General features: G+C 39.3%; 1 protein-coding gene across 1 annotated transcript in view; it reads left to right on the top strand.

Annotated features, from left to right (window-relative positions):
- The window catches only part of SYNE1 (spectrin repeat containing, nuclear envelope 1), a 247,402-nt gene that overhangs the window by 110,164 nt on the left and 122,294 nt on the right, over window positions 1-14,944 (top strand). The window contains exons 66-74 of the mRNA XM_009884058.1: window positions 968-1,120; window positions 2,444-2,611; window positions 3,391-3,567; window positions 4,470-4,616; window positions 6,822-6,947; window positions 8,419-8,595; window positions 10,633-10,898; window positions 11,668-13,828; window positions 14,221-14,558. Of these exons, the coding sequence (XP_009882360.1) occupies window positions 968-1,120; window positions 2,444-2,611; window positions 3,391-3,567; window positions 4,470-4,616; window positions 6,822-6,947; window positions 8,419-8,595; window positions 10,633-10,898; window positions 11,668-13,828; window positions 14,221-14,558 (3,713 nt within the window). The remainder of the gene's footprint in view (window positions 1-967; window positions 1,121-2,443; window positions 2,612-3,390; window positions 3,568-4,469; window positions 4,617-6,821; window positions 6,948-8,418; window positions 8,596-10,632; window positions 10,899-11,667; window positions 13,829-14,220; window positions 14,559-14,944) is intronic.

Raw genomic sequence — 14,944 nt, 5'->3', positions numbered from 1 at the left:
TTCGTCACTGCAGACATTGCCTCTGTTTACATTAGCTTAATCAGCTTTCTGGTTAAAGCTGAATGTCCCAGCTCAGCTGACATCTAAGACAGTCAGCTGCTATGGCCTCCTCTGCTTTTTAGTTAGGATTTTAATGAAGTGGGGTTGTTTGGTTTGTTGTTGTTTTGGTTTTTTTCATTTGTAAAAAATGACAACAGACCCCATTGCTTCTCTTAATTATGTTTTTGTAAAATACTCCAGGATTACAAATGTTTCTTAAGATGTCTGGCTGGGATGGAGCTAAATCTCCTCATAGCAGCCCGTATAGTGCTGTGCTTTACATTTGTGGCTAAACCAGTGTTGCTAACAAACCAATGTTTTGGCTACGGCTGAGCAGTACCTGCACAGCATCAAGATTTTCTCTCTGAAACTGCCTACTACCCATCTCCAGTTTCGATACTCAAAGTCATCTGCAATTGCTGTGTGCTTTCTACATGTTTGGGGAGCTGGTGTCTCACTCTCATTTGATAGATGCTGACACATGCCATGCTGTCTGAGCCAGTGGCACAATGACGTAACAGATCAGATTGCATACATTTGAAGGTATGCACTTATTTACATACTATCTCATTAAGAGGATGGCTTTGGTGATATTTTCCCACCTATTTGCAGAATTTGTTCCTCTGAACAAATTTTCTTCCTAGCAATTGCCCCTTCACAGATATTAACTCCTCCTTCACCAGCTCTGGATTATCAGCTGTGCTATTAGCCGCTCACAAAAGGAGCAATTACTCTTAGATGCCTGCAAAGTTGTTGTCTCGGGGCACAGATGAGAAACTTAGTCTTGTACTGGTAGCAAAGCTCTTTCATCTGGAAAGGATGATATATACCATGATAGAAGGCTGTGCTTCAGATCAAAGGGAAGTTAGTGAAATAGATCTTCAGTGTTCAATTTTTATTTTTTGTTTAATTCTTGCTTGCATTGTAGTCCATACAGCAGACTGTTCTGTCTCATGAGCCTTCAATAAAATCAGTGATTGAAAAGGGAGAAGCACTTTTTGACCTGGTAAATGATGTGACTCTAAAGAACAACATTCAAGACCTTCAGAGCAGTTACCAGGAACTCTGCAGCACAACAAAGGTAAAAAGGCAGGGAGAAAACTCAAGATTCTTTCAATTTGCTGTATCTTTTCGCCCTCTTTCAGAAGTTGACTATTTGTTTCATGCTGTCATGTCACACCCTGTACAAAGGGTCAGTTGATTTATTCTATTATTTGGGGGGGGGGAGGGGGAAGTAGGGGAGTAGGATTCCTGAATATGGAAAGAAATTCTACCTAAGTAACAAGAGTAGCTGAAATGAATTTTGAGTGTGGCAGGTTAAGTCTTCATAGCACTAAGGGGAAACATATCAGTGACTAGTTTGTGATATTGTTACTTTTTTTAATTGCTTTGAATAGATTTCTAAATACACTATTTCCTGAAGGGACACATGCCCTTAAATTATACCCTTTTGTCTCTTGTTTCTGCTAGATCTCGCACAAACTCAGTTTAATTTAGTTTAGTTTTGAATAGAAGTCACTGGAGGAAATGAACTGCGAGATGGATATAATTTAATTCAGCAAGGGCATTATTAATTAACATTGATTCATTAGTCCACATGTATATAGTACTTTGAAAGATTTAAAACTTCTAAATACATCCTAAAGTATGATTATTCCTAAAGCTTTTAATAGGTTATACTCCTAACAAGGATAATCTCTGCAAACCATGGTAGTACTTATGTTTGACCTAAGTACCTTTAATTGCCAATCCATCCACCAATAGCAGATTATTTTTTTTTCATGGTTGATTTCCAATTTACAGGCTTTCCTCTGATCTGTACCACAAAACTGATATTTGTTGCATTAGATGTAATGTTGATGACTTAAATGTAGAGAAACGTATGAAAAATCTTTCTTAAAAAGAATAAATACATTTTAACTCAATGTGTACGTTGTTAATTTGCCCACCACAATCACAAGCAATACATACGTGCAAAGGCTGTAAGCAGCAGGGACCCAACCATAACATTTGGTGGGTCATGTGCAGTCTCTCAAAGAGCATGTATTAACTGTTTATAAGTGCACTTAATGTCAAGTTGATAGTGTTCCTTTTCTTAAAGTAAGAAGATACTCAGTGCTTTGCTCAGTCTTCAAAGTATGGTATTTCATCTAGAGTGAAAATACTGCTCTGTACCAGACAGTTTATTCGCACAAGGAATCCCTTCATTGTCTTCCTTAAAAGTCTAATCACGTGAGAGTCCATGACAGGAATATGAATTTATAAGATAACTCTCTTACTGTGCTTTCAAACTCTTGGTGGGTTTTAGTTTGGGGGGGTGGGTGGGTGGTGGTGTGTGTGCGGGGGTGTGTGTCAATTACTGTAATTACCTCAATATTTAATTTTTGTTATTGTGGACCTGCAGGCATATGTTGAAACATTAGAGGTGAGAGTAAAAGAACATGAGGACTACAATAGTGATTTGCAAGAAGGGGAGAAATGGTTATTACATATGTCCAGCAGGCTGGTCAGCCCTGATCTCATGGAGAGTAACAGTCTTGAAATAATCACTCAGCAACTAGCTAACCACAAGGTGGGTTTGCTATTGTGTAAACTTCCTTTGTCCAGTAAAATAGAATTTTTCTTATTTCCTTTTCTGTGTCTCTCACTACGAAGCTCTAGGTGAATTTGTCATTCACCTGTTTCCTTCCTCTTACTGCTAACTGTGTAAATAACTGTCAGTGTCATTAATGCAGTTAACAGAACTACCTTGTTGTTAGTGCTCTTTCTTGGATGAGGCTACATCTGCACAAGAGCTTTTTTGTGCGCTGGTCTGAATTCTGTGTCAGATTTTTGCTGAGATGCCCCAGAAAATAGACCAAATAAAGCAGAGTAGGGTCACTTTATTGAAATATTTTATCTCATTGTGATTAGCATGTTACTCTTTAAGTAACCTCCTTAGATAAAAATTTGGCTCCCCCAAAGTCAACAGAAAGAACTGTCTACAGTGGAAACGCTTATGGAATAAGATATGATTCACCATCATTTTTAGTCCTCATTACTAGACATGAGAAGCAACAAAGGAAGATTAAGGGTACACTTGGGGCATGAGCATATAATGTTTACACATTATGACAGTGCTACTGATGTTTCTGTGGGATATCTGTGTACAGACTTTTGACACTGATTTTACAATAAATATACACTGTAATAGCTTGACTATAACAACACGTGATATCTGAAAACTTTTTTCCAATTCTGAAGACAAATTGTGTTTAAGGAAAAAAAAAACAACCTCAGCTCATTTAAAAAGCTGTGATGCAGAACATGTTTAAGATTTGAATACTTCAAATTATTTTATCTATTTCTTAGGCTATCATGGAAGAAATTGCAGGATTTGAAGATCGTTTGAACAACCTTAAGAGTAAAGGTGATTACTTGATCGATCAATGCACTGAACATCTTCAAGCAAAATTTAAGCAAAACATACAAAGCCACCTTCAGGGGACAAGAGACAGCTATTCTGCCATATGTAGCACAGCCCAAAGGGTAAGTCTTGTTTCAAAAAACTTTTTATGCCATTTAAGAATAACATGCATTATTATTTCTCTAAGTACTTGTTTCTTTAAATGGTATAAAACTCTTTCTACTGTTTCCATTTAAATTAAGTCTACAGGTTACTAATGTATAGCACTTCATCATTACTGTGGTACAGTTGAATTTCTTGTGATCCAAATGTTGCCTTGCAGCCAGGGAAACTAGCTTCTTCTCAGTTTTTACCTTAATCTGTCCACACCCTCACTACCTTCATGTACACTAGTTTATGAGCAGCTGCAGCAAAGAATTTAGAACTATTCCTGAACCAAAAACTAGGGAGCAAATTGCACTCTTACTGTCAGCAGTTTGCATACATACATAACAGGTCATAATTATGTGCTAGGAAATACTGTCTCTCTTACTAAAACCAGAATATACAGTTAAGAAGGGCTAGCTGGGTCATTCTGTTAATCCAATTAGGAGATCAAGCCAGCATAGTCTAAAAAAAAAAAACACAAACCAAAAAAAAACAACAAACAAAAAACCCGAAAACAAACAAAAAAAACCCCCCAAAAGTATATTTCACAGTCAGTAACATTTGTGGAGGTAGGTAAAACCTCATACTAGATCAATGGCAAAGTGTTGAACAAGAATACAGAAATAAGAGATAATGCTCTTCATTTGCATCTTTATTTTGTCTTTCCAGAAGCCATGCCTTAGATATTGTCCATCTTCTCCACAAATTAACAAGATGCAGTGGGAGCTTAAGGAGCTTTCGTCCCTCGGTACTTTGCACAAGGGCTAAAATAACCACAGTGTTAATAATTCTGTTTTATCTGCAGTTTTCAAGGTGGGAGAAGAGAGCCAGTAGTGGTGTTTGAAAATGCACTCACCTTACAAAATGTTTATTTTAGGTGTACCAGAGTCTGGAACATGAACTCCAGAAGCATGTTAATCATCAGGATACCCTACAACAGTGCCAGACTTGGCTGTCTACAGTGCAGTCAGAGCTAAAGCCAGCTACCTGGCCACCTTTCAGCCTGGCAGATGCAGTTAAACAGGTAAAAGTTCAGAACTTGAAAATGCTCAGTTATCCTTAGTAAGGTGAGTTCAGGTAAGAGCTTTATATTAATAGAAATTAGATACTCTTTCTGATTTTCTCAGAGGGCTGTGTGGCCTCTTTTTTTATTCCCAGCTCCCAAAGGCATTCCTTGAGTGAAAAATAACTGCACGTGAAAAACCACCCAGGGCCTTTGCTAGCTCTGCTTAATGCTTAGAAATATGTTACCCCCAAAAAAGTTGGCTCATTAGATAAACCTGCTCAGATACTCCACAGGTATGTTTAGCAGAGAGGTTGTGTCTTTTTGCTTGTCTAATTGCCCATCTATCTACTAATATTCCTATATGAGTCCTGGTTTCATAGTACCATGGACACAGAGTCTGTTGTCAGGCACTTAAAACAATTTTTCAGCCTAAGAGCGTAGAACTGCCTCTAGTCCACATTAGCCACTAAGAATGGTTTCTTTGCTTCTTGATTATTCTTAGTAACTTAATGTATTTTACATTGGATTTGTACCTTGTTTTCAAATTAAACTGGTATGATACTAAAAATGCTGGAGTTCAGGGCTGTCTCATCTGCCACGTCGCTTAATAGGGACCTTGAAATACTACAGATGGCAGCTGTGCAGGGGCAGGGGGAGCAGGGGGTGATGGTGGAGCCAGCAGGGCAGCACCTTCCCAATGACATGCAGACCTGCAGCACACAGGTGAGGAGAGCAGAGTCCCCCTGGTGTCAGCCACCACCTGGTGATCACCAGGAAAGTCTGTAGGGGTGAGGCCAGTCCCACATGGAGGCAGGAGGTCAGGGCAGCAAGGCAATGCCAGAAGGATCAGCCAGGCACAGATGCATCTATAGTGTAGCTCAGGTGAGGGCCATAGGTGGGTGAGGGCCTGAGCTTGCATGCAGCTCTTGAGCAAGGTGGAAGGCTTCTGAACAGTTTTCCATGGGCCAGGTCCCAGCTGGGCCAAGTCAGAGCTGGCCCTGAGCAGAGGCAGCCAAACCCCAAGGAGAGGGAGATAGAGGTTGCAAAACCCTTTAGTGCACTGAAGGCCCTGACCATCCCTAAGGATTAGGGACCTGTTCCAGTCCTTAACTGTTCTCAGTGTGAAAAATAGTTTCCCTCATGTCTAGGAAGAATTTCCGTGTTGCAACTTGTCACTTTTCCCCCTAGTCCTTTTTCTGCTTACCTCGGCAAAGAATTTGGCTCTGCCTTCTCAGTACTGCTCCCACCTGACCTCTACTATTTTTGGGTAATGGCAGACCAGAATTAGCCTCTCTTCCCCAGGCTGAACAAACCCAGTTCCTTCAGACCTGCCCAAACCATGTACTACAGCCCCATTCCCCCCACTGCCCTTTGCTGGACTTGCACCAGTTTGCCATTATCTCTTGTATGGGGAAAGAGGGAAACTGGGCCAAATACACCAGGGACAGCCTGACAAGTGTAAGTACAGGAGAATAATTGCTTCCCACAGTTTGCTTTCTGTGTTGCTGCTAATACAGTAATTTGGGGTTGCCACAAGGGCACACTGCTGTCATGTTCAACTTTTTGCCCACAAGGACCCACCACTGGCCCTCTGTGGTGGGTTACTCACCCCTCCTCCCTGGGTCTGTAGGAGGTGTGTTACTGCCCTGCTTGTCAACACTAATATCATTGTTTTCTTTTGGGATGAGGAAACTCTTCATAGGGAGAGGTGAGCTCCTACAGGGAATGTCAAAAGCAAGAACCCTGAACAGCATCATGTTGTCTGATCTTGGCAATTGTAGATACTGGGAGGGTTTCAGAAGGTTTGGGAAAGCATCTTGTACCACTGGGCTGGATTCCCCATGATCTGCCAGATGCTGGAGAATTTTATAGGTATGGGCAACATGACACTTTAATAATTGGATAAAGCCCTGCTTTCCATTCACCTCGGGAACGTAAGCCATCTTGTTGAAACTGTGTGTATCTATCCAACGCTTTATTTATAAAATACAAGCTAGGTAATGCGTATGTCACTAAGCGCTTTGATAATTGGATGATAATCAATTAGGGTTAGTCTTTTCCATAATTACGACAAAGCAGCCTTACCTAATAAAATAGTGTATGTCTACGTTTCATCTTTTGGAAATAATAGGCTAAAGTAAAAATATTAAAATACGTGATTGTCATAAAATAAGATATTATTTCCACAGTCTCGAAGTTTATTTGAGGGTTGTCTTCCCTCAGGTGAAACATTTCCGGGCTCTGCAGGAGCAAGCCAATACATACTTGGATCTTCTGTGCTCCATGTGTGATCTGTCAGATGCCACAGTGAAGAATACAGCAACAGATATTCAACACACAAAACAAACGGTACAAGATAACCACAACAACCTGCTTTTAATCCTATTTAGAGCTTTAACTGCCTTGGTCTGTCCTCTTTTAAAAAGGTCATATTGGGTAACAGTTTAAAGAAATGTCTTTTTACTTTCATCTTAAGTATTTCTTTTAGAAATAGTTTTCTCTTTCTACTTCTCTCTCTCTTTTTTTTTTTTTTTTTAATTAGATCAATACATTTCTATCCTGGTAGTAACGCAAAGACACGACAAAGGTTGCTAAAAGTACTAAGGCAATGTTACGAGGTGTTGGCCTAAAGCTGCACAAATAACATTCTATGGAAGAAAACCTGATCCAAATTATTGTTTTCATAAAACACAATTCAGTCTATTCTTCTCTGTATTTATTAAGTTTAGACATATTTTACTGTTATTATTTATTTAACAGTAGATATCAATCTTATTAGGACATACTTAAATATTAGTTATAATAATAATAAAAATTATGATGGTTCAATTCATAAATCAGAGTGCATCTGTTTCAGCATATGAATTCATAGTGTACCTCAATTTTAAGTTTTAAAGTAGCTTAATGCTTGGTTTTAGAATAAAATTATAAACATAACAGTTATTAGAAGACAAACATTATGAGCATACCTGTTATAAACATGAAAATTTTAGTTTCCCATACACACATAACTAAACTTTTCAAACTACTTCTACCAAGAGTAAAAATCTAATATATACAGTAACAGTATTCCATACCAGAGAAGCAAATTGTACAAATCCAAGTAATCCATAAAAAAATGGCAGTCCAAATACTGAATAGCTAAGAAGTATCCCAAACATCAGAATGAGATTCTCCTTTTATATATAAAGCAGTGAAACATTTTTAAGAAATCACACTCGGTACAGTGCTGAGGTGTATTAAGCTGGTTGAGTGTCTAAACCTTAAAGGCGCCCTACTGCTGTATTTGGAGCAAAAGAAGCTGTGTGACTGTTGGTTTAAAGTGATTAATGGGCTCAGATCCGGTAAGCATTCTTCTTATTGGCATTTTACAAAAGGCATATAGGCAAAATAACTGGGCTAAGCAAATTAAATGGAAGTGTTTAGTTTAAGCTTTTATTTGGTCATTGTGAAGGCATGTAGAGCAGAGTCCAGCAGTATTCTTGCCGTGCAAGAGACTAAATCATACAGTTAATTTAAGCTTTAACAGAAGACTGAGAACACTTTGAAATACACACCCTCAAAAATATAGTTGCTTCTCTTGAGGGTGAATGATAATTCTTTTTTTTTTTTTCCCACAGCTTTCCTTTGATAGGTCTGATTTTTATGACTTTTGAAGGTTAAGACTCTTCTTGTGGATAATATCAGACCTTCAGAATCTAGTGCAGACTTTTTCTGTTAGTACAGTAATGTGCTCAGAGGAAGAATGGTATTCATCCTCCATTCTCCAAAAATAGCTGCATTAAAGCATTCCTACTCTTTTTCATTTCTTTTCTTCTAGATTGAGCAACAGATAATGCACTCTCAGTACTTGGCTCAAGGTTGGGAAGAGATCAAACAAATGAAGGCTGAGCTCTGGATATATTTCCAGGATGCAGATCAACAACTACAGAATTTGAAGAGAAGACGAGCAGAGTTGGAGCTAAACATTGCCCAGAACATGGTACTGCAGGTTAAGGTAAGGAGACTTTAGGTTAAGAACAATAGGTAAGGAAGTTCATCCTGTGGCTGATTTTATTATAATTCATGTTATATGCATGTATTGCATAGAATTGCTAATGCATTCTAAGAAAGAGCAGAGAAGACAGAGGAAAGAGGGTTTCCTTACTGATACTACAGGGCAACACAGAAAGCAAAACACTGTACTTTAATATTTTTCTGGGTAGTTTTTTTAATAGTAGACAATTTTCAGCCTGTTGTTCTGATTTGCCTTCACTTTTAATAGGCTGTCATGGTTTCAGCTAATTGCTGGTCACAGTGGACCTGAAGATAAGATCCGCAATTTGTGCTTGCTAAGTTCTTTGATTCCAATACTTCTAAATTATTTAGATCTGTTTCAAAATTAGTCTAGGAAACTATTTGATGCTGCTGGACTCTGAAAACCGTGGCAGAATAGGTACAACAGCAACCCAATTTAGTTTACCCAAAATAATGAGACAAATGCCTTCAGATCTTCACTCATTCATTTAAAGATGAGAGAATTTTTATGGCCATTCTGCACACATCAAAAATGATTAAATGCTTGTGTTTGCAGTTTTGGTCTAGACTTTGCTTGTATGCTTTTTCTGATACGATAGGAGTTAGGTGAAAAGTAGCAGCACTTCCTTTTCATGTCTGTTCTACACAAGTGTTTGAACAAAGTCATAGCACTTGAAGATACCTCAGCACAATGTGGACTGAAAGCTGTTACACTACCTATCATTAGAGTCCAGGAAGAAGCAGGAGTCTGTATTTCTTCACTGTTTCAGACAGGAACTTTGGATTATTATGAAAGGCAGGCACCTGATGTACTGTCAGATGTGGCACAATGTGTATTTTTTCCTAGAATTCGCCCTGGTAATTGAAGATGCCTAGCTCCATTTGAAGCAGTCACAAAGAGGAATGAAGCGGAGCTGGGCCAGTAGGAGCTCTCCTCCAGAACCCCTACCAGTCCTCAGTGAAAACGCATCATCCTAGCAAAGTGCTGGTGCTGGGCATGTTTGTTTAGTTACAGTTATTGGAACTAGAATTTGGGAAAAGATTATATTTACCCTAAACAGTGTGTAATATTTGAAATATATTTGGTTTCTTTTAGTTGTCAGTACATCGGGGTTTTTTTGGTTTTTTTTTTTTTTTTATTAACTTTGTAGCCCTCTATTGTACTCTCTCCAGTAGTTCTGTGTCTTTCTTGAACTGGGGAGCCCAGAACTGGACACAGTACTCCAGATGTGGCCTCACCAGGGCAGAGTAGAAGGGGAGGATGACATCCCTTGACCTGCTGGCCACACCTTTTTTAATGTAACCCAGGATACCATTGGCCTTCTTGGCCACAAGGGCACATTGCTGGCTCATGGTCAATTTGTTATGCACCAGGAATTCTGGTTCCCTCTCTGCAAAGCTGTTTTCCAGCAGGTCAACCCCTAACCTGTACTGGTGCATGGGGTTATTCCTCCCCAGGTGCAGGACCCCACACTATTATTATATATAAACAATCATTGGTTTTGTTTCAATAATGATAGCAATAGTGGTCGCTATTACAGAAGTAGGAACAAAATGAAGTATGGATGTGGGGGCTCACTGACTCATGGACTCTGCTTCCTATTTTTAGTCTCTAATGAAAAAGGAAAATGAAGAGAATGAGCTAGAAACTGTACTGGTAAAATGAATTCTCATGAGACCCAGAGTATCTTGCATGTTTTAGTGTACAGTGGGAGCGGTGCTAGTCTTGAAGCCTGGACAAGGTGTGACTTGATCATGATTTCTGTTTATCACTGGCACTTGGAAACTGCTCTGGTTTGCTTTCACGTCTATAACCAACCTGTCCTCACATTAGAAGATGGGGAGAAAGATTAGGGGAGGGGCAAAGGCACTTCTTCCAATTTACATCAGCACAGCATTTGCCTGGGCAGAAAATTAGTCCTTACACAATTTATATATTTCAGAGTTTTTATTTAAATTCCATCTTATAATTTTGAGCAGGTGTCACCATATTGGTTTTGACTTGTATCTTTTTCAGGAATTCAGTCAGAAGTTGCAGTCTAAGCAGTCAGCTCTTACCTCTGTGACTGAGAAGATGAACAAACTAACCCAAGGACAGGAATCACCTGAACACAAGGAAATAGGAGAGCTGAGCAACCAGTGGCTGGACCTCTGCCTTCAGGCACACAGTTTGCTCATACAGAGGGAGGAGGATCTGCAGAGGACGGGGGATTATCATGATCGCATGAATGTGGTTGAAGTTTTCTTGGAAAAGCTCACAAAAGAGTGGGACAACCTGGCTAGGTAAAAAAATGTAGTGGCATGCACAAAGCTGACAGCGCATATACGCTGAAAGAGCTGTTTACAGAGCATCTCTAAATAGGATCCACTAAAAGTCCCTTTTCCCATCCTTAATTAAAAGCAGGCCTCCTTTATTAATTATAGGACAATTACTTGTATTGAAATAAAGAGCTTGAGAAGCCAGATCTTCAGTGTTTGTCTTTAAGGCAAGCACTGTTTGATCTCATCTCAGGGATATAGCATTTTCTGATATTTCAAGCATTTTGACTATTTTGTTTGAACTCTTTCATTTGGCTTACTGTGTTTCAAGTGTGGTTTTCATTGTGATACTGTGTTTTATCTACTAGGCTGTTATATTAAAGTTTAGTTGCTTCTGCTAAATGATTGCAGCTGCTTTGTATAGCATAAACACACCAGCTGTGTGTAAAATTGTGAGAATATATTGCTGCTGCTCTGACTTTTGCGGAAAAAGATTCACTTCAACTTCAGTACTTGTTGTTTATATGGGCAATATAACCAGAATACTCTGTAGTATTCATGTTGATTTTTACGGTCAGCCTGATGACTACATTGCAGATGAAAGGGAGAGGACTAAAAACTTTTTAATTAATATTCAAGACTGGTACCTTCAAAAGAATGTGAAAACTGTGAAAAATATTTACAGCATAAGGATTTCAATATATTGTGGGCTTATAATTCATCCTGACTTCTTTTAAAAATCTATCCTGAGACAAGATCTAATTAATTTTTGTCCTATCCATTTTGATAACAGATCTGATGCTGAAAGTACAAACGTGCACCTTGAAGCTTTGCAAAAATTGGCACTGGCACTACAGGAAAGGAGATTTGCTCTGGAAGACTTGAAAGATCAGAAACAAAAGATGACAGAACATCTGAATCTTGATGACAAAGAATTAGTAAAGGAGCAATTTGGTCATTTTGAGCAACGCTGGACTCAGCTGGAAGACCTTGTCAAAAGGAAAATTCAAGTTTCTATTTCAACATTAGAAGAGCTCAATTTGGTGCATTCAAAATTTCAGGAACTAATGGAATGGGCAGAGGAGCAGCAACCTAGTATGTCAGAGGCTCTTAAACAGAGCCCTCCTCCAGATTTGGCTCAGAGTCTTCTCGTGGATCATCTTACCATTTGCAGTGAGCTTGAAGCCAAACAGCTTGTTCTGAAGACGCTTGTGAAGGACGCTGACAGGGTGATGACCAACCTAGGGCTTAATGAAAGGCAGGAGCTGCAGAAAGCACTTTCTGATGCACAGCACCATGTAGACTGTCTCAGTGATCTGGTTGGCCAGAGGAGAAAGCACCTGAATAAAGCACTGTCTGAAAAGACCCAGTTCCTTATGGCAGTCTTTCAGGCTACAAATCAAATTCACCAGCATGAAAAGAAGGTAACATTTCCGGAACACATTTGTCTGTTGCCAGAAGATGTGAACAAACAGATCAGGACTTGTAAGAATACCCAGGCTAACCTGAAGGCCTATCAAAATGAAGTCACGGGGTTGTGGGCTCAAGGAAGGGATTTAATGAAAGAAGCCACAGAACAAGAAAAGAGTGAAGTGTTAGGTAAACTGCAAGAACTACAGAATGTGTATGACACTGTTTTACAAAAGTGTAACCAAAGATTGTTAGAACTGGAGAAAAATATAGTTTCCAGGAAATATTTCAAAGAAGACTTGGATAAAGCTTGCCATTGGCTAAAACAAGCTGATATTGTCACATTCCCAGAAATCAATGTAATGAATAGTAACTCTGAACTATACACGCAGTTGGCAAAATATCAACAGATTCTTGAGCAAACTCCAGAATATGAAAATCTGTTACTTGCACTGCAAAGAGATGGCCAAGAAATCCTACCATCACTTAATGAAGTGGATCATTCTTATCTGGATGAAAAACTTAACAGTCTCCCTCAGCAGTTCAATATTGTCACTGCTCTGGCAAAAGAAAAATTATATAAGGTTCAGGAAGCAATTTATGCCAGAAAAGAGTATGCCTCTCTGATTGAGTTGACAAGTAAAGCTCTGACTGAGCTAGAAGATCAGTTTATTAACATGGACAAAGCTCCAGCTGCTGTTTTAGCCAAAGAAGCTGTGTCACTCCAGCAGGCCTACAGAGATCTCCTAGGTGAAGTGGTGAGCCTTGGTGGAGCAGTGGATGAACTAAACCAGAAGAAGGAGGCCTTTCGAAGCAGTGGCCAGCCATGGCAACCAGATGAGATGTTAAAACTTGTCACGCTCTATCACAAGTTGAAGAGGCAAATAGAACAGAAAATCAACCTGTTGGAAGACACAATAGAAGCATGCCAGGAGCATGAGAAAATGTGTGTTCAGTTTGAGGCACAACTAGAGGCAGTGAAGAAGGAGCAGATTAAGGTAAATGAAGAAACGCTCCCAATAGAAGAAAAGTTGAAAATATACCATTCTCTGGTGGGCAGCTTGCAAGACTCAGGGAGTCTTCTGAAGCGAATAACTGAACATCTAGAAGCCCTTTCTCCCCAGCTTGACTCTTCTGCATGTGAGGCAACAAATCACCAAGTGCAGTCTTGGCAAGAGAAACTAAAGTCTTTGCATGCTGCCATTGGTGACACCGTAATGGAGTGTGAGAACAGACTTGTGCAAAGCATAGACTTCCAGACAGAAATCTGCCGTTCACTTGACTGGTTGAGGTGGGTGAAAACAGAACTTAATGGAACATTAAGTTTGGACCTCAAACTGCAAAGCATCCAAGAAGAAATCCGAAAAGTTCAGATACATCAGGAAGAAGTGCAGTCAAGCCTGAGAATAATGAATGCACTGAGCAATAAAGAGAAAGAGAGATACATGAAAGCAAAGGAACTGATACCTGCTGATCTGGAAAACACTCTTGCTGAACTGACAGAACTAGATGGTGAAGTTCAAGAAGCTATCCACATGAGACAGGTTAGTGCACCCTAAGTGTCATTAGTTTCTTGCTCACGAAGCTGAAAAATATGGCTCTGTGGCTTGATGTTTGTAATCATTATGAAAAGATTGATTTTGATAATCCTGTTGTTTGGGGTTTTTTAATGACTTAGGTTGTGGCTGGTTGCCGTGGATAACTTGGTGAGGAGAGGGGGAGAATGCTTTCTTAATATGCATTTATACCTGCATATAGAAGTGCAAACTCACTCAAACCTACTTCCATGTAGTCTCTCCAGACCTGTATTTTAGATATAGTAAAAGGAAAAGAAAACAAGAATGGGCAAAATCCAGACTCTCAGCAGAGGATAGTTTTGTTGCTGCTGTGAATTTTATGTCTGTGACCCTCTGTATAATTTTCCCTTTTATTTCAGGCTACCTTGAACAAATTATATAGCCTCTGCCAAAGATACTACCAAGTGATGCAGCTAGCAAATGACTGGCTTGAAGATGCTCAGGAATTTCTACATTTAGCAAGAAATGGTCTTGATGTTGAGAACTCTGAGGAGAACCTAAGGAACCACATTGACTTTTTCAGCACGGAAAGTCAATTCAGTAATCACTTGAAGGAGTTACAGGGCCTTGTGTCTGAAATAGAGCCCTTTATCCAAGCCACAGCAAGAGAGCAGCTGATGCAGGATGTAGCTGCATTGGAGGAAAAGGCCAAAGGGACAAAGCAAGAAGCCAAAACCCAGCAAGAGCAGTTGCAAAGGTATATTCATCTTTTCTTTTTCTTTCATTTTAAGATCACCTTCTTGATGATGAAAAAAAGAGATAACAACATTAATTGGAGTTTTATAAAATGTTTGTGCTACTGATCAGAGAAGTGGATATCGGGATTCAGAGCTCTTGGATTCTGTTTTCTCCTCTGCTACTGACTGGCTAGGTGTGTGATCACGAGGACGCTATGATAAAATTATACAAAGCCTGGAACGGCATTGAGAAGAGTAGGAAATTACTGTCCCTTATTTCACCTGGCATAAGACCTATGCAGAAACAAATTAAATTGAAGCAGACATTTTGAACTAAAAGGAAATACCTTTTTAACCAGCATAACTATGTTACTTATTATTCCTGAATGTTCTGGATTCCAAAAGT

This window comes from Charadrius vociferus, unplaced genomic scaffold (assembly GCF_000708025.1).
Source record: "Charadrius vociferus isolate BGI_N301 unplaced genomic scaffold, ASM70802v2 scaffold494, whole genome shotgun sequence".
Lineage (NCBI taxonomy): Eukaryota > Metazoa > Chordata > Aves > Charadriiformes > Charadriidae > Charadrius > Charadrius vociferus.
Note: the sequence above shows the minus strand (reverse complement) of the source record. Positions and strands in the feature narration are given on the sequence as shown.